Source organism: Epithele typhae, assembly GCF_022376455.1.
Source record: "Epithele typhae strain CBS 203.58 chromosome Unknown BXZ73scaffold_70, whole genome shotgun sequence".
NCBI lineage: Eukaryota > Fungi > Basidiomycota > Agaricomycetes > Polyporales > Epitheliaceae > Epithele > Epithele typhae.
The window spans coordinates 161,895-181,767 of NW_025954261.1; the positions used below are offsets into that span (position 1 = coordinate 161,895).

Genomic DNA, 19,873 nt, shown 5'->3' on the forward strand with positions numbered 1-19,873 from the left:
TTATGCACTAGTAACATTGATGCATAATGCATGCAGCAATCTTGACATTTTGCATATTATGTTGGACAGTTCAGACAGTCTATTGGTTTGAAACTGGCACTCAGTTTAGATATGACACATGTATTACTTATGGGACACACAAACAGCTCTTCTTTTGCACGAAAAGGGCTTGCATTTGGAGCTGGGATAAGCAATCATCAAGTGATGCTGTCCCTGGAGGCTAGTATTTGGTGCTTCTATGCTCTCTAACCATGCATATGTCAGTAATTCAGCATATTCCCTCCATTCAATACACATTTACCCCCCATTTTGTTATCACTATGCATTCACACTCTTATTCCTGGCAGGTGGCATAGCATACATTCGTAAATCACGTTATGGTTCCCTAGGTGCTAGATCATGCACATGAGCGCCTGAAAGGCGCCAAATCTCGTCTTGCATACACGTTCACAATGCATACAAAAAGGGCTTGACTGACCGTATGCATTATGAACTTATCATCTGTACACTACACTACTGAAGTGCAGGCACTGTTGTGAAACGGACTCTGGACTTGCCCTATGTATTATTTTTCGCCTTTTCCCTGCCTTTCCTCTGTTTTTTACTATATTGGAAGGTAGTTCCCGCGCTTAAGCACCTGTGTCATGCCCTTACTTAGCACTTGCACTTTGTGTCCTAGCCCTCATCTCGACCTCTTGGTCTTTGTGGGCTAGGTGAGTATCTCAATTGCATGTATGTATGTAGGGCTATGTTAACTGGGTCTTTGTGGGCTAGACATCCCTCATGTGACTCTAGTTTGCATCTGCTTTGCACCTAGTGCCAGCGACACCTCTGCACCACTACATTGCAGTCATCCAACCTCCATCTACATCCATCTACCCCTCCCTCTCCTCTGATTGGCATTTGCGGCCCGCTCCCACGTCAGGCACTTACACCCTGCTTATAGCACTTGCCTACCAGAGTTTAGCACATAAAGTCCCTACGAGCAGCTAATCACTAGGAGTATCTGTTGGGACAGCCTATTAGTAGAGTGCAGATGCATCTGGTGATCTGTGATGCACGCCCATGGAGACACGCCTCTGTTACGATCACAGACTCTAGTATGCTGCCCCCATTTAATTTCCACCAATAACCCCACTCCCCCAATATGCAGACCCCTAAATACGTACCTATCGCACCCTGACTCATCTATACTCACCTCTACTCACTCGGTCTTATTATAACTCCCTGGTTATACCCAGTCACACTGTGTCATTGCGACTTGGACTATCTCATGAGGACTTGTCATGACTCGTAGATAATATGACTCCCCCACTCCCTCCCCTGTATATAAGGGTGATGCCCCAGAGTGCTCCCTCCCCAGACTTGAATCTCCTTTGTATATTATGTCTACCTTAGCTATGCGCAAATCTCATCCTTCTGTCGCTCGCACACTCACTCAATAGCACGCAAGCACCAGAGCATTGCCACCGTAACCACAAAGCGCCTAGGCTGTATTCCATCTAGAATAAGTCTTGAACATAACAGCCTCGGTGGGCGGCAAGGACATGTGGCTATGATGCATGCCACATGCCCCTCCCACTTGGTAGGAGTGAGCCATTACTAGCAGAAAACAATTAATGAGATATGGAATATAATGAGAAATATGAGAGACCTTAAGAAACTATATTGAATTTTGTGTTAAACAGCACTACTACTATCACCATAGACAGACACCAACAAAATATATAGCAGTTGTGCAAACATTGTGAAAGCTAGTATTAACATGCTTACTATGCAGATCAAAGCCCATATAGTTACAACACCCTATGTTATAGCTGCCCTTCTGAACATAGTCAAAGATTGAGGTGCTGTATTTGATTTTGCAGAGGTAGAATACACACTAAGGCTGTTTACAGCTCAATCTATAGATGATCCAGATCTGTATGGATCAGAGCCACTGGAAGAGCCAGAGCTGCGCAATCTGGAGCTGTCATTCATGTGTTGAGCTGCCAACTGAGCTGCAGATTGTGGCTCAGTATGGATCAAAGGCTCATGCGGATTATTCTCACTCAGTTGTTGTATTTCAGGTCATTTATGGTCATCCAAAGGCAGTGGGAAGGTATTTTATTGATATAATTACTACTTTATAGGCATACAGTAAGTATATTGTTAGCTCTAGATACTACAACTGCGATATAAGAGAAGTAGGCGACACAGGTGAAGGTGACGTGGGTGTGAGGGAGTGAGGTGATGACATGCAGAATGTGACACAGACAACGTGAGTGATGTGGACGAGGTTGGGGATGTGAGGGATGTGGAGCAGACAGAGGACAGGGCTGTGGGTGCAGACAAGGTGAGCGATGCAGAGAGGGAAATGTGGCAAGGGCAACGTGGACAAGGGCAACATAGGGCGCTAGATGGGTGAGGGCATGGTGGGCAACACGGGCGACACAGGCAATGCGTGCATGATGCAGGTGACGCAGGAGAGGTGAAGATATGGGCGAGGCAATGTGGAGGCGAATGCGGGAGACGTGACCATGTGGGCATGAGATGGGCAATGTGGTAAAGCAACGCGAGTGGCACGCATGGGCGAGTGCGAGGTGGTGAAGTGAAGAGGCAACACGGAAAGGTGACATGGAGAGGCAGAGAGGCTAAAGGGGACACAGATGAAGGCGATGTGGACGAGTACGAGGGTGATGAGGGTGAATGCAAAGTGGGCAAGGGCGTTGCCTGTGGCCGGAACCTGGGAGGGGGAGGGGACACAAGGGGCAGAGAGAGTGGGGAGCACTCACCACAAGAAACTGGAGCTGCGGGAGCTCACTCTGACCCCGCAGAATGACTGCACGAGCATGCACTGTGTGGACAGAGGATTGGTTGACATGGGGCAGGTGGGGGACGTGGGCTTGCAAGCTGCAGGCGAGGGCGACACAGGCAGAACACGGGTGACGCAGGCAAGATGAGAGATGCGTGGTGATGAGGTGGAGGGCACCACAGGCAGAGGGCAAGTTGAGGTGGAGGAGGCAGAGAGCGAAGCACGGGACAAGGATGAGGCAGAGAAAGATGAGGGATCAGACAAGGGAAACAAGAGGGTGAGTGTGAGATGAGCAAGGACATGGGAAAACTCACTGTTACAGTCGCGGAGCGTGGAGGTCAGGCGAGTCAGAGACGAGCAGGAAGTCGGGATCAGATTAGAGGACGCGCTTGACCTCAGAGAGGCTCGCGGTAGTGGGGAGACAGGAGAGGCGACGGGGAGGAGCCAGAAGGCAATTGCATGGCGACACAGTAGGTGTGGGAATGGTATATAAAGCTAATGGTGGCGGACAATTGTATGCTAAGCGTCCATAGCAGGTGCACGCCAAAGCTCGTAACCAGACAGGTGTCGGAGCAGGCCATAACACTCACCAGAGGAGATTGGGCCATAGGAGCTCACCGTAACCCCGCAGCACAGCCTCTGGGCTTGAGGACAGCCACATGGATGGAGAGTGGAAGGCAAGCCTAGAGGAGGAGTGAGGAGAGGAGGTGGGATAATGGCGAGCAAGTGATGTGTGAGACGGGTTTCCCTATGAAGTGAGCTGGAGCTGCAAATAGCCTTAATATACACTATCATTCTACATTGCTAGACCACCTAAAGAGGGAACTAGAGAAAACAAAGAGGTTGCAGTCATATAGGCCTTCTACATAGCTTTCTGATGTATATACAATCACACCAAACAGACAACAACTGAGGTCACAGGAGTGATTGAAAGTTGGTAGGAATCAGTGATAATATCTACACTGTGCCTGATCTAATGTGTTTAAAGCCAAGCTGTAAGCATATTAGTAACACACTCTATAGTAGTTGCTTTCATGAATATAATCAGGACTTTAGGCAATTGATTGGATTTTACAAAGCCTGAATACCCTTTGTTACAACCAGAGCTGCATAGCACAGCCACATGGAGAAAAAAGCGGCACTACTAGGGATTGAACCCAAGGCTGTGGGGTCCACCACCCAGCAGCTGGACTAGCTGAGTTGAGCTGAGTTTGAAAAAGCGTTCAAAAGAGGCACCTAGCTGCACTTTTAGCCACTGTGGCAGCTGTGGCAGGGGCAGGAGGGGGCAAATAGTGGCAAATAGTGTCCATATATGGTGGAGAGGCATGAGAGAGGCTGCTGACAAAGATTGGGAAGCACAGCCCGACCCAAAGTGGATGGATTGCAGCCAGGGCTTGTAGATGACAATTTTATGTGGCTAGGTGTGGCTAGCAGTAGCTGGCAGTGGTGGCGGTGGATGAGTGTGAAAATAGGCACCCATGAGCACTGAGGTGGGTTAGGTGGCTGGTCCCAGGCTCTAAACATGTTGTTATGGGCTCAAATGACACAACATGATGAAACAAAGTACATAGATTGTGTGTGCAGGATTACTAATGCCTATCTACCAAAAATGAAGCCAATGACCATGGGAAAGGGATGGATGGCATGCAAGGCTTGTGGATGTAGGAGCACTGTGGGCACCTCTGAAATAGACGCCCATGAGCACTGTGCCAACCCACATCATCAATATGCGCACAGGGGGATGAAAAATGCGAAGTGGGGGATGAATGAGGGGTCTACAGAAAGAGCACACACCTGGGAACAATCTGGCAATGTTCTGGAGGTAATGGGGAATGGGGAGGGAGGCACAGTGACAGCAAAGTACTATGGGGATGAGCAACTAGGCAGACAACACTTACCTAGTTAGTACCTATAAACACTGAAAACTTACTAAAGAGTTAAAGAGAGTGCTGAATCCATCTCACACAGAACTCGGTCTGTGCTCCAACAACCTGGCCACCCAAAATGGCAATGTCGCAGGCATCACAGGCTCAAGACCACCCGCTCCACAATGGTGCACTGAGTAGGCATGATACAGGAGCACAGGGACTGTGGAGGGGCATCCTTCTACTCATAAGCACTGACTTTGGCCAAAAGCCAGGTAACAGAGGTGAAGGGTGGATGAGAGTCCCCCAAGAGGGGAGGAGCAGTGGCAGCAGTGATGAGAGTGCGCTGCTGGTGCTTATGTAACACTTTTCTCACGTGCCTTATTAGGCAACTGCATATGGGAACATTGCTTGCACTCTCTATTGCTCATCTCTTGTCCGTTTCTTATGATTTAAACTATGCCAAGTACTTTTTCAAAGTGGCTTTTGAACGGTGCATGTTACATAAGCATATTCCCAGGCACAGTGCTATAACCCAGTCAACACTGCCAAGTGGTAGTTGCTATAGTATAGCAGCTGCAAAGTACAATACATAACATAACATATACTGTCTTGTAGCCCTTCAAAGAGGTGTTCTAATACACCTACATATATAGTGATTGGCTCAGAAACAAGCCTATAATCAGCCATATACTGCTCAAGACGGCCCTCAGTGTGAACGAGGAGATAGAAAGAGAAAACAGGGCTGTGTTCCCTCTCCCGCCTCCACCTCCTACATGTGCCCTGCAAATTACTGAAGGTCAGCCCCTGCATTGTCGACCTTGTCTGTCTCCCTCTATCTCTCGCCTTGCCCACCTTGCCGCCCATCCTGCCTACATCCACGTCGCCCGTCTTTGCCTGTGTCTGGGCCACCCACTTTGCCTGTCTTGCACCTCGCCCGTCTCGCTTGTCTCGCCCGCGTCCTGCTTGCCTCATCTGTCTCGTCCTTGTCACTGCATTGCCTGTATCAACTGCCTCGCGCCCATGTTATCCATCTCGCCTGCTTCACCTGTCTCGCACCTCGGCCCCTTGCCCATCTCGCCTGCCTTACCCGTCTTGCCCCCTTGTCTCACTTGCCTCGCCCGGATCGCTCATCTCATCCACTTCGCCCGTGTCTCACCTCCTCCATCTCAATTGCCTCACCCACATCTCATATGTCGCCTGCCTCACCCACTTCACCCACATCTATTTCGCTCACATTGCCGCCTACGTCTTGTCATCTACATTGCCCAAATTACCCCCTTGGCAAGGGTTCTCATGTGCCTCTGGCGCCTTTTTGTCCATTGCTGTACATAATGTTTGTCTGTATGAGGCATGTATTAGATAGTTATCTTATCAATATCATCTTCAGTCTTGATGTACTTCTTAGTGTGATTGTCTGATGCAAGTGCAAACATTTCTATCTCATGGCCTCTAACTAGTGTTCTATTATACCTCTGTCTGCACTCATTAGCACTATATTAGCGACACTACTGCTAATTTGCAGGGGGGGAACTTCAATTATTACAAACAAACTAATAGTCTAATTTACAGCTCATTAGTGCGAGTTATGTGTAATTTGCAAGTGGGGGTTTTCCTGATGTCCTCGATGACCTGCAAGAGCAACTCAATCAATGGCATGGAGACAACGTAGGAGCAGAGGACAAAAAGGCGCAAGAGGCTCACTTTTTCTGTGATGTTCGGGCCACAATGCTGAAGACACTCTTCAATCCAGGTCTAGATATTCCTGGTGTGAGTGTGTGCCTGTGGGACAATGATGTGTCAGCTGCTAACTTACTCATGCCACAGGATTTGATCCGCACTGTGACACGCCTGTCGAGATTCTCCATGTAGTGCTGCTTGGTGTTGTGAAGTACTGGTGGTGAGACGCAGTGGGGAGGCAAGATTCTGGGGGCCGGGCAACACTCAAATCTCAGTTATCCAGCTGTGACATGGCCAATCTCGGAGGTTCGACACCACGTGGGCATACACTGGTGCAATATGCAGGCTTGTTGGTAGGGCGAGATTTTCGGGTTGTCCTCCAGGTTGCACCAATGGTCCTCCATGGACTAGTCCCTGATGTCGTGTATAACGCCTGGATGGTGTTATGTCAGCTCACACCCTTGGTGTTCCAGCCAGAGATCAACAATGTACCGGATTTCATGGTGGGCACCGTGAGGGCACACGGTGATGAGAGCTGATTTATTGTCTATGACCTCCTAGGCAACTCTGAAACCCGCAGTCGAAAACTTCTTGATGGCTGCGGTTCGTTGGAACACGTTGTGGTTCAACAAGCCAAAGTTCTATCTATTCGTGCACATTGTCGACCATATCCTTCGCTTCGGACCGGCTCCATTGTATGCCACAAAGATGTTCGAGCCCTACAATCTCGTCATTTGACTTCGCAGCATCAACTCAAACCGTCACCCACCTAGCTTGGACATTGCCTGATCTTTCGACCATCTTCACGCCATTAGACATCTTGTCAGTGGTGGCTATATTATGGCTGACCATGAAGGCCATTTGATCACCCCTTGGCAGGCGGGGACAGATGTACTGGCGCTTCTGCGTAATGAAGAACTTGCGGGGATGCTTGGTTTGAGCCATGTGCATGAGAGGTCGTGTGAAGGTCAGTGAAAGGCATCTTTTGGTTACACAACAGCTTACATTTTCACCAAAGGAGAGTTCAGATCCCTTATGACAGAGCGGAATGTAGTGCCAGCAGATGAGACGATGTCTTTCAATATGGCGCCAGACTAGCTCCTAACAGAGGTGCACAAGTGTGAGACTGTCAAACTTCAAAACCAGGATGAAAGTCACGTGGGACGATACATACTGTTTAGGTGAGGAAATGCGAACAAAGACATCCCCATCAGCAAGATCCGACGAGTCAACGAGATACTGACTGACCCCATCACAAAACAAATACTGGGTGTTCTTCTGACACGCTGTATGCTCGGGAATTTGGTGGTGCCTTATCGCATGCCATCATGTCGACCAGACAGCAGTTTTCTGAAGACCTTTGTGGCTTTACAAGTGAGTGAGAGGGCAAGTACAGGCTACCAATGTACTCACTGTTTATTAGGATGTTCTTGCTGCTATCAGCGCATTCCACAACTGCCAAATAACCCAAACAAAGATCATTTATCAGGAATGTCAGGAAACAGACCTGCGTGAAAATGAAGTTACTCACTGTCGTGGAACGGACTCTGGACTCACCCTATGTATTATTTTTCGCCATTTTTCTGCCTTTTCTCTGCCTGTTACTATATTGGAAGGTTGTTCCCGCGCTTAAGCGCCCGTATCGCGGACTCTCTTAGCACTTGCACTTCGTGTCCTAGCCCTCATCTCGACCTCTTGGTCTTTGTGGGCTAGGTGAGTATCTCAATTGCCTGTATGTATGTAGAGCTATGTTAACTTGGTCTTTGTGGGCTAGACATCCCTCGCGTGACTCTAGTTTGCGTTTGCTTTGCGCCTAGTGCCGGCGACACCTCTGCACCACCACATCGAGGTCATCCAACCTCTATCCATACCCATCCACACCTCCCTCTCCTCCGATTGGCGTTCGCGGTCCGCTCCCGCGTCATTAGGTCGAGATGTAACCAGTGAGTGCTGGCATCAAAGCATCGGATCGCCCCCACTTGTGCAAGCATCGTCCCCACCCTGTGCCACTCGCCCCGCTCTTCCCCTACTCTGCATACCTGCTGGAGTTATAAGGCTCTGAGCGTATCGCAGTCTCCCTGGGTCTGTTGAGCTCGAGTATCACACTCTGAGAACACTACCCCGCTCCCGGCCGACGACTCTATCCGCGCAGTTGGTCATCCCGACTGATTGGCTGCCCGGAAGCCTCAATAGGTGTTCACTTCCCCGGAGCGTACCCTGGTTCCTAGAGCACGGTGGCTTGCGCAGGTCATCAGCACGCGATTGACACTGAAGACAACCGGCACGTCCACATCGTCCGCAACGAGCGAAACGACCTCCTCTGGCGAGAGTGCGACGACCAACCGTGTCCCCATATCCGTACCCCTGTCACCTACACGACCCGCAGGGCTAGATTCGACGAGACGCACACTCCTATCCCACCCCTAGTCATGGATGCCCAGCAGTTTCAGGCCCTCATGCAGGCCCTCACCGCGAACCAGCAGCAGTTGGTTGCCGGACAGGCCAACCTTACCCAGGCGGTGACAGATCTGGCAACCGCGTTCCAGAACCTGTCCACCACCCTCCCCCAAGCTATGACAAATGCGACGGTGGCTTCGAACGTCAACACCCAAGCCACGAAGGATGCGACAAAGGTCGCGAACAAGCCCCAGCCGTACAACGGCAAGACCAGTTCGGATGTACGCCGCTTCGTAGCGTCCTTCCAAGTCTATGCGATGCAGATGGGAGGCCATCTGAACACTGCCAACGCCATGGGCGGCTTCGATCGCGACGACGCGAAGTGGATCAAGTCGGCTCTCACTCTCCTCACCGATGACGCTGCGATCTGGGCTACCCCCTACCTGGAAATGATCGGTAACGGGCTGGCCGTGTTCAACAACGACTGGACGACCTTCAGAGCGGCGTTCAAAACGCGATTCGAGACGGCCGACGAGGCAGTCGACGCGAAGGCAGCCCTGCAGGCTCTTCACCAGCATAGCCTCTCCGTCGTCGAGTACTACGCGCGGTTCAATGAGCTCGCAGACAGGACCGGCTACAGCCAGACCGACCTCCGCGACAGGTTCTACGAGCACCTCTCCTCGGAGATCAAAGACGAGTTGGTGCATACTGCTCGCAACACTGCTGCGCTCCCCGACCTCGTTCAGGTCGCTACGGACCTCGACATGCGCATTCGCACACGCAAAGCTGAGCGTGCGCGCGAACAGGGCAAGTCTGTTGCAACCCCGATTGTCCCTCGTACCGCCACCGGGCAGTTCGCATCTGTGGCAACTCCCTCGACCACGCGCATGTCCCGTGACCCCGACGCGATGGACATTGATGCTGCCAAGCTGAGCGAGTTCAGGCGGTCGATGAACGGCAGGTGCTGGGGCTGTGGTGCGACCGACCACCAGAAGAAGGACGGCAACCACTCGAACGAGACTTGTCGCTGGTGCGGAGGCCGTGGCCATCGCGAGAGCGTTTGCCAGAGCAAGGCACTGGGCAGGCCACGCTTGGGCGGTCAGCAGCGCGTTGCAGCTACCACCGAGGACAGCCCGGTCGCGTCGACCTCAACGGCGAACTCCAATGTGCAGGGGATCAACGCAATCCTCGAGCAGATGCAGCAGATGACGGAGCAGCAGAAGATCCTCCGTGGCGAGCTTGAACTGCTCCAAAAGTCTTTTCCGAACGGGCCCGCTTAAGAGCTGCGGCAGCGGCGCCCCCACCCAAGGTCTCTTCTTCTTCTTTCCCTGAACCTGTACCTAGCGCGTACGATACCGTAGATAGCTGTACTATACCTGAAGCAAATCGATCTGGTTCGCACTTTCGCACTAGCGTGATAGTAAAAGGAAACGATAAGAGTGTTAAGACCGCAGCAATGATTGACTCTGGCACGACTTCGCTTTTTGTTAGTAAAAGGTTCATAGATAGGCATGGTATTTCGGTGCACCCGTTGTTCAAGGAGATCACAGTGCACAATATCGACGGTACAAAGAACAAAGCAGGTAGTATTACACATTTCACAAGGCTTACGTTAGGTATGGGTACATATAGCGAGCGTCTCAATTTCTTAGTTACAGATCTGGGACCAGAGGACATGATTCTTGGCTTGCCTTGGTTACGTACGGTGAATCCGGAGATAGACTGGGAGAAGGGAGAAATGCGGATTGAGACGGACGAGGACGAGGAGGAACGGCCTGCGTTCGAGCGGATCAACGCGAACCGGGCACAGCGACGGAAGTGGCAGAAGGCAGGAGTGTTGGAGGATGCGAGGGAGGAGGTGTGGTGTGCGGCGGGCTACACCTATTCGACGCAGCTGGCAGAGGCTGCCAACAAGGGGAAACCTCAGAAGACGTTTGAGGAGATGGTCCCGGAGGAGTATCGACGCCACGCTAAGGTGTTCTCCGAGGTCGAATCAGAGCGTCTCCCTGAGTCGAAACCTTACGACCATGCGATCGACCTCAAGCCTGATGCGCCTGAGTCGATCCGCTCCAAGGTTTTCCCCATGCCGCTGAACGAGCAGGAGGAGCTGGATCGGTTCCTGGAGGACAACATGTGCAAGGGATACATCATACCTTCTAAGTCCCCCATGGCGTCTCCAGTCTTCTTTGTCAAAAAGAAGGACGGGAAGCTCCGGTTAGTACAGGACTACCGGAAGCTGAACGACGTCACTGTCAAGAACCGCTATCCGCTTCCTCTCGCCTCAGACATTGTGAACCGGCTGCGAGAAGCGAAGTACTTCACCAAGTTCGACGTGCGCTGGGGGTACCACAACGTCCGGATCAAGGAGGGTGACGAATGGAAGGCTGCCTTCGTCACTAACCGAGGGTTGTTCGAACCCAAGGTTATGTTCTTCGGGCTCACCAATTCGCCGGCCACCTTCCAAGCGCTGATGAATTCGATCTTCGCGGATCTCATTGCGCAGGGCAAGGTAGCGGTGTACCTGGACGACATCCTCATCTTCACGGACACCCTAGAGGAGCACCGTCGACTGGTTCATGAAGTACTTCAGCGGTTGGAGGAGCACGACCTCTACCTGCGCCCTGAGAAGTGCGAGTTCGAGCGGGAGGAGGTGGAGTACCTGGGGCTGGTGATCCGTCAGGGCTCGGTCGGCATGGACCCGGTGAAGGTCAAAGCCGTGCGTGACTGGCCAGATCCTCGTAACCTGCGAGATCTGCGCGGTTTCCTTGGATTTGCCAACTTCTATCGTCGCTTCATCAAGGACTTTGCTAGGCTGGCTCGTCCCTTGAACGACTTGACGAAGAAGGACGTCGCGTGGACATGGGAGTTCGCGCAGCGTCAGGCATTCCGCGCGCTCAAGGACGCCTTCATCAGCGAACCGGTTCTCGCTACATGGGCACCAGATCGACCCACCAGACTCGAGGTGGACGCTTCTGGATTTGCAACGGGTGGTGTTCTGCTCCAGAAGCTCCCCGACGGCCTATGGCACCCGATCGCGTTCCGCTCAGAGTCCATGTCGAATGCAGAGCGCAACTACGAGATCTATGACCGAGAGCTCTTGGGGATCATCCGAGCATTGGAGGACTGGCGCCACTACCTTGAGGGCCTTCCAGATCCCTTTGAGATCATCACGGATCATCGGAACCTCGAGTACTGGCGTACTGCTCAGCATCTCTCACGGCGGCAAGCGCGATGGTCAATCTGGTTGGCACGCTTCGACTTCATCCTCACCCACAAGCCTGGGAAGACGAACACGCAGGCAGATCCTCTCTCGCGTCTCCCCACTCATCAGGTCACGGACGCGGAGGACAACCAGGAGCAGGTCGTACTCAAGCCAGAACGGTTCGCTCAGCTAGCTGCAACCATCTGCAGCGACACCGATCTGCTCGAGCAACGCATCCGTGAGTGCACCAAGCGCGAAGTGGAGGTTAGAAGCGGGCTTGCAGCGCCGCCTCGCAGGATGGCAAGTGGAGTAGCCGAGTGGGAAGAGCACGGGGGCCTGGTGTATCACGAAGGTCGCCTATACGTGCCGGCCGACCCAGAGCTCAGACGAGAGGTTCTTCGGCGATGCCACGACTCAGTCACAGCTGGACACCCTGGACGCAGCAGCACCCTTGAGCTCGTCAGCCGACACTACTGGTGGCCTGGGATGGTGCTCTTCGTGGCCAAGTACGTTGCAGGCTGCGAGCGCTGTCAGCGCTACAAGCCAGCTCCACATCCACGCTACAAGCCAGCTCCACATCCACGCTCCACTTTGCATCCGCACGACGTCCCTGAGGCCCCCTGGAAGGTGGTGGGAGTAGACCTGGTCACCGGGCTCCCAGAGTGCGAAGGGTTCAACGCCATCGCAGTGTACGTCGACCACTACAGCAAACAGTGTCACGTCCTCCCCACACGCGACAGCGTCGATGCTGCTGGCATTGCCGACCTGCACTACCGCGAGATCTTCCACCTACATGGTGTCCCTCGGAAGATCGTGTCGGACCGTGGTCCCCAGTTCGCCGCCCGCGTAATGCACGAACTCTACGGCAAGCTCGGCATTGAACATGCACTCACCACCGCGTACCACCCTCAGTCTAACGGACAGACCGAGCGAACGAACCAGGAAGTTGAGCAGCACTTGCGCCTGTTCGTACGCAAACGGCAAGACGACTGGGTACGCTATCTGCCAACGGCCGAGTTCGCGCTGAACAGCCGAATCCACTCTGCGCACAACCACACACCCTTCGAGGTCATGTACGGGTACAAGCCAGACTTTACGGTACCAGTGGGAACAGAGACTCGCTTCCCTCATCTCGAGGATCGTCTAGAGGGCATGCGCCAAGCACAGAAGGACATTGAATCAGTGCTGCGCGCAGGCAAGGCGAAGATGAAGGTCCACTTTGCAGAGGAACACCCTCGTGATCGGAAGGCGTTCGAAGTCGGAGACAAGGTCTGGCTTAGCGCAAAAGACATCAGTGTGCACCAGGCAACGCGCAAGCTTGGTGTCCGGCAGCTGGGACCCTACAAGGTGGTCGAACGCGTGGGTGACCTAGCCTATCGTCTCGAACTCCCACCCACACTCAAGATCCACCCGGTCGTACATGTGGATCGGCTGTCCAAGTATGGAGGGAATGAGGTGAACGGGCGATGAGCACCACCGCCAGAGCCAGTGGAAGTGGACGGAGAGAAGGAGTACGAGGTGGAGAGGATTCTGGACAGTCGGTTCTTCAACCGCCGGCTTCAGTTCCAGGTGCGGTGGAAGGGATACGGAGAGGGGGACGACTCGTGGGAACCAGCGGCGAATGTCGCCAATGCCCCAGAGAAGGTCGCAGAGTTCTACGAGCGCAATCCCAACGCGCCTCGCAAGATATCTGCGACTCTATTCGCCGCTCTGCCATGGAGGAGGGTCGAGCACCCTGAGCATGCAGAAACGGAGAAGGAAGACTGGCAGGAGGGGAGGATCATGTCCATCCGGGACGGATGGGTTTTAGGAGGGGGGTAATGTCGTGGAACGGACTCTGGACTCACCCTATGTATTATTTTTCGCCATTTTTCTGCCTTTTCTCTGCCTGTTACTATATTGGAAGGTTGTTCCCGCGCTTAAGCGCCCGTATCGCGGACTCTCTTAGCACTTGCACTTCGTGTCCTAGCCCTCATCTCGACCTCTTGGTCTTTGTGGGCTAGGTGAGTATCTCAATTGCCTGTATGTATGTAGAGCTATGTTAACTTGGTCTTTGTGGGCTAGACATCCCTCGCGTGACTCTAGTTTGCGTTTGCTTTGCGCCTAGTGCCGGCGACACCTCTGCACCACCACATCGAGGTCATCCAACCTCTATCCATACCCATCCACACCTCCCTCTCCTCCGATTGGCGTTCGCGGTCTGCTCCCGCGTCACTCACCATGGAGACCTGGATGATGTTGTCCTCAATCTTGCGCAGTTGAGGAGCACAGACTTGCTGCTTGGTATTCGAGGCCGTTTTGCTGTTAACTGAACAGAGAATAGTCGACTCGCTCTGTGAGACGGACATTCTGCCAACTACAGTGTCAAATCCAGTCACCAAACCGGCCCCCAAGAAGCGAAAACGAAAGGCTACTCAGTGGTCAAGTTCAAATACAACCTTGGAGGGATCTGGCACACCAATGACCCCAAGTGGCTCTCAGATGATAGCCACACTACAGAGCCCCACTGCGCCGCACACTACGGCACCGTGGGAGTCTGCTGCACCACATACTGGTGCACAGCAGTCCGCTCCACGGCGCACTGTGCAACAGTCTGCTGCTGTGGGGCTTCGCTCACACCAACACGAAGAAAAACCCTAGGTAGAAGAAGAGGTGAAGAGGGATGAAAAATAGAGAACCTGCGACACCACACTTGGGGCGACAGAATTGAGGGCGATGTCGGTGAAGTAGCGAAGTAGTGAAATTCGGTCACCCCATTTAATTTCCCTAGATAACCCCACTCCCTAGATATGACGACCACTAAATATGTACCACTCGTTCTCTGAATCATGCATACTCACCACTACTCACTCGGTCCTCATCATGACTCCCCTGTATTACCTAGTCACGATGCCTCACTGCGACTGGGACTGCGTCATATGGACTGATAGTGACTCGTAGATAATATGACTCCCCACTCTCTTCCCAGTATATAAGGGCAACACCCCAGAGCGCTCCCTCCCCAGACTTGAATCTCCTCTGTACTACTACGTCTACCTGACTATGCGCAATCTTACTTTTTGTCGCTCGCACACTCGCTCGATAGCACACAAGCACTCTGAGCATCGCCACCATAACCACAAGGCGCCTAGGTCGTATTCCAGCTGGAATAAGCCCTCAGATATAACAGTCACTGAGCTGGCTGAACTTGTCGCAGCGAACTTTGGTAGGTCATAGAGGAAGAGACGCAGAAGAAACGGGATTTGGCGAAGAAGAGGACTGTGCGGGCAAATGGGGGCTTGGTGTCTGGGAGTGGACTCCAGGAGGATTGCTTGCTTTCCTAACTACAACAGGGACTGACTATGAGAGCGCAGAACGCCACGCCGACAACATCCGCAAACACCCCAAACTGAGGCCACACAACTGATAGGCCTACACACAGACCCGATCGGCAAATCGCTCACTGAAGTTCACCTGCGTCACCCACCAAAATGTCACCGAACTTCTTCGCAAAGGTCCACTGACCACATACGTGCATGGCTCCTTATCATTGCCTCGATTGCGGCCACCTTGATGATAAAACGCGAAATTCGGTAGTAGACGAGCAGCAGCCCCCACACCGCACTGCAAGCCATGTAGGACTCTGCCATGCCAAACTTCACCACACGATGATCTGCTGCACCACACACCGTGCAGGAGACTGCTGCACAGTGTACCACACAGGAGTTTGTCACCTGGCCGCCACCTCCACTCATGCTGACCATACCCTCAGCCATCCGCTCAAATGACCTCAGAAGACAACTGACCTACACAGGATACTCCCATCCAGAGACCCTCTTGCATCCTATTCCGACACACCAATCTTCATCCATGGAGACAGACAACATTGTATATGGGGCCGTATCAGGCTGGATAAATCGGGGATCTAGTAGTTTGTCTCTGTCAGCAGGAACCTCAATCCCTTAACCACACCACTACACTCACCCTGCAACCCAGGCTTGGGCATCACTGGGCCTGTGGCCAGCTCCTGGAGATTCACATCACCCACCACCGGGTTGGGGCTCAACAGGTGGTCAGGTAACCAAAGCTGGACACTGGGAATGAACATCGGACCCAATCAAGTCCAACAACAAACTCACCATCCATGGGATGGGGTCGGAGGAGACAAGCATTCTGGTAGGCAGGAGTTAGAACAGTCACTCCCTCCTGCAGGATGCGCATGGGAGACCTCTGAGGTGAGACGTTTCCCAGGATGATGAGCCAAGATGACCAGATGTGGTCTGTGGGAGGACTGCCGCTGCTCTACCGTGACGTGGCCTCTAGCTCTCTCACCATCCCTCTCACCATGTCATCTATCAACTCCATGATGTCTCCCCTCCCTTGTATGTGTTTGTGTACTTTGTCCCACTTGGCCACGCCACATCTGACCAGTTTCTGCCCCAACAGATACTAGAGAACAACCATTCAAGGTGCACACGCTCACCAGCACTGTTGCAGATAGGTGCAAGCCTCCCATCGCTGGTCCTGTGCGCTGCCTTACAGCTTTGCCATCGCGGAAGGCTTGTGGTGCTCCAAGCCACTCGCAGGCCCTGATCCCCAAAAATGTCGAGCCACACTCACCATGGTATCTAGAAGCTCGCCCTACCCCTCTCCTGCCCCACGACGTTGCTCTCGACTGTGCGGGGTGTGACCTTGGTTAACCCACACAGTGTGTTGTTCGTCTGTTAATCAGAGTTCGTGCTCTAATAGACCGCCCCCCACACCCTGTTGCTATGCAGAACTGGGCTCGTCCAAACCACTGCTAGAGCGCAAGTCAAGCATGAAGTTTCTCTCGACGCACAACCTCAATGTCACGATGATGCCCATCCGGCCCCATCCGGCCCCATCATGCATGCTTGCATGCAGCGATAGGATTTGGGCTGCTACCACGCCCACGGAGCCTGCTTATGCCCCTGCCAACACCCCACCTCCACTGTAAAGATGGTGGGCTCAACGTTGCCTGCACCTTCGTCAACGAAGCCATGCGCACTGGCAGCGCTATCAACTTTCTCACGCACCTCCTCGCTGTTGCCCCTACACCCCGCTACTATTTTGTCTGCGTCAAGCTTAGGCAGAGTATCACCTGCAACCCTGCCTGCACTGTGGTCCTTCCTGCACTTGACACTGTGCTTCACATCCGCTGGGCCATGGCGCTCTTTCATCCACCAGGTCTGCCACACCATGGTGTTCCCTGCCATGCAGCACATCTTCTTCAACCACATCAGCCTCACGAAGACATTCCAGCCCTCATCAATGTGGCTGAACTCGCAAGCACCAAGTCTGTTAGGCGCCTAGGCAGGACTTCGTTACCACTGTGTCCGATGACACACCGCATGCGCTCACCAAGCCTCCACTTCACGCCGACGTGTGGCGCCACCTTCCTGCACAAGATTGGGCTGCATCTCGTTCATCTGGGATTCTGCAGGGGCTGCACTCGCTCATCCCGATTTCAGGTGCCTGTGCAGCACTTCGTACCACATGCTCAACGGTGCGCCGGCATTTGCCAAGCCTCCCCTTCACACTGACTATGACAACATACTGCTGCAGAAGCTCAAGCAGCATGCCTTCCCAATGCAATCTATGAGCTTGTCAGCAAGGGTTTCTAACAGCACCTGAAGAGGTCCTTTCCCGCACTTGCAGGCCTGGCGCTCCTGGTGCTGTGCGGATGCAGACACAAATGGTCATGTTCTTGTTTGGCCATATTTGTTCGCAGTCCGTATTTTTCCTTCATTTTCTCCCCTACCACTGCCTCTCTCCCAAAATTACGACTCCATGTTGCCCTCTGGCTCACCCTGTTACCTCCCTGCCTTCAATGGCCTTGGCCCCACTCGCTCCTCCAAAGAACACCAATACAATTTCCATAATCACCCTTACGAACATCACAACACCTCACTCGCTACACAGACATCTACCTCTGGATTGTTGACCGCTCCACTGGGCCCGGTCAGCCATAATGTCAATTATGGCTCCCATGATATGTATTCTCAAGCACCTGGAGAAGAGAACATTCAACCCACATTGTCCGAACCAACTGCGACCGACTGCTGTTGCCCCTCGTTCCAATCTGCGCAGTTCAGCACAAGCATCAACCTGGCAGGAATGCACAACACCCCCACCCACGCGCACTCCAACGTGAACACACCGATCAACTTACACTCGTACAGCGCTCTCACACACGTGGTCCTGCAGTCACCCTCAAATTGCTCCACACTCACCGCACATGGTCTGGAGATGCTGTTTCACAACATGCACATCTTGTATGACCCCCAGCACATTGGGAAGTTCCACAAGGTATGTGGTGTCCATGATGCGAAGAATCAACGCTCAGCCCACCTTGCAGCTCAATACGGACAACAAGCTGACAGTGATGTTTGCCATGTCGCTACAACTGAGCATGCAGGTCTCCGGGACTAAGACTGCTGTCGATGAAACAAAGGTAGCAGTGGACGAGCTCAAGCCCATCCTGGAAGCAGCCTGGTTACCATCCAATCAGCAGAAGGTATGTTTTCAGCTCTAATAGTCACCCAAAGCTCATCACCGAACATCTGGTTTTTCAGTATCTCTTCCGTGTACTCGTCAAGCACTACATGATAAAGCCCATAGTGAGCTATTACGATTAATGAGGTACAAATGAATCATTCTTTATGGGGTGGGCTCAGACTGCGACGCGCGACACACGGAAAATGCTAGTCTCTGGGATTTTTGTTACTTTTCAATAGCACAGCCACTTCCCACACATAGGTTTGCTACTTACTCCCATCACCCTAGCTCTGGGTTAGGGTCCCCCTGTAGGGTTCCACTAGCGCTGGGTTTGCACTGCCACCTGGGACCAGCGCTTCACTCCCTGATACACTTTGTAGTGCCTATTAGTGTCTATACCTATTCAACTAGACTGAGATGGGCGCTCTTTGGAGGCTTCAGTCAGAGTCTGTGTGGACTACTACTAGCAATACACTAAGGATTTATCGGAATTCATTCGAATTTTGAAGGGCTGCTTTCAGAAAAGTGAGGCTTCCACAAGTTATTAGACGCCCAGTGGCTGTAGCGCCCTGCCCCTGCCTACTACACCCACATCTGCCTACTAGTAAATCAGATCAATTCTCTAAAATGCTGATTATATCTGTGAACCTAGTCCTCATAGTGGTTGGTACGATTATGAAAGAGGCACTTATTTATACATAGTGGGTGGGGTGTAATGGGGTCTACGACATATGGCTCATATGTTGTAACTGCTGGTATAAGCTCAGATGTTGTCCGTTTGGGATGTTTGTGGAGTTTTTGGATACGTATTGACAAGCTTAACCTAACGGTGTATATCATGTGATACGGGAAGCAGATGCTGTGCAATAGGGTGAGTAACACTAGTAGAACACTGTATGGACGGTGTATGGCTACTTATAAGCTGGTTTCTAAACCAATCACTATATATGTAGGTGCATTAGAACACCTCTTTAAAGGGCTACACAAAGGTATATGTCATGTTATATATTGTGCATTGCAGCTGCTATACTGTAGCAACTACTACTTGGTAGTGCTGACTGGGTTATAGTGCTGTGCCTGAGAATATGCTTATGTAACATACACCATTCAAAAGCCACTTATGAGACGTACTTGGAACAGCTTGAGTCATAAGAAACAGACAAGAAACGAATGATAGGGAGGGTGTGCAATGTTCCTATATGCAGTTGCCTAATAAGGTGTGTGAGAAAACTGTTACATAAGCCACAGCAGCGCACTCTCATCACTGCTGCCATTCCTCCTCCTCTCTTGGGGGACTCTCATCCACCCTTCACCTCTGTAGCCTGGCTTTTGGCCAAAGTCAGTGCTTATGAGTGGGAGGATGCCCCCCTACAGTCCCTGTGCTCCTGTACCATGCCTACTCGGTGCACCAATTTAGAGCGGTGGTCTTGAGCCTGG

The 19,873-nt window shown here is 52.4% G+C and overlaps 2 protein-coding genes across 2 annotated transcripts; both read left to right on the forward strand.

Moving 5' to 3' along the window:
• Positions 1 to 6,485: 6,485 nt before the first annotated feature.
• Positions 6,486 to 7,077, forward strand: BXZ73DRAFT_53666 (uncharacterized protein; the record flags this gene model as incomplete). Its single annotated transcript, XM_048021046.1, is given in 3 exon segments — positions 6,486 to 6,559; positions 6,578 to 6,842; positions 6,901 to 7,077. Coding segments are annotated over 3 exon segments (516 nt in total), but the record flags the coding sequence as incomplete, so codon positions are not given.
• A 10,651-nt stretch (positions 7,078 to 17,728) lies between these two features.
• BXZ73DRAFT_81009 (uncharacterized protein) lies at positions 17,729 to 18,576 on the forward strand (the record flags this gene model as incomplete). The annotated part of the gene is made up of 3 exons (XM_048023403.1): positions 17,729 to 18,247; positions 18,357 to 18,455; positions 18,514 to 18,576. 3 exons carry the CDS (start codon positions 17,729 to 17,731, stop codon positions 18,574 to 18,576), a joined length of 681 nt encoding a protein of 226 aa, XP_047873447.1.
• Positions 18,577 to 19,873: the final 1,297 nt, after the last annotated feature.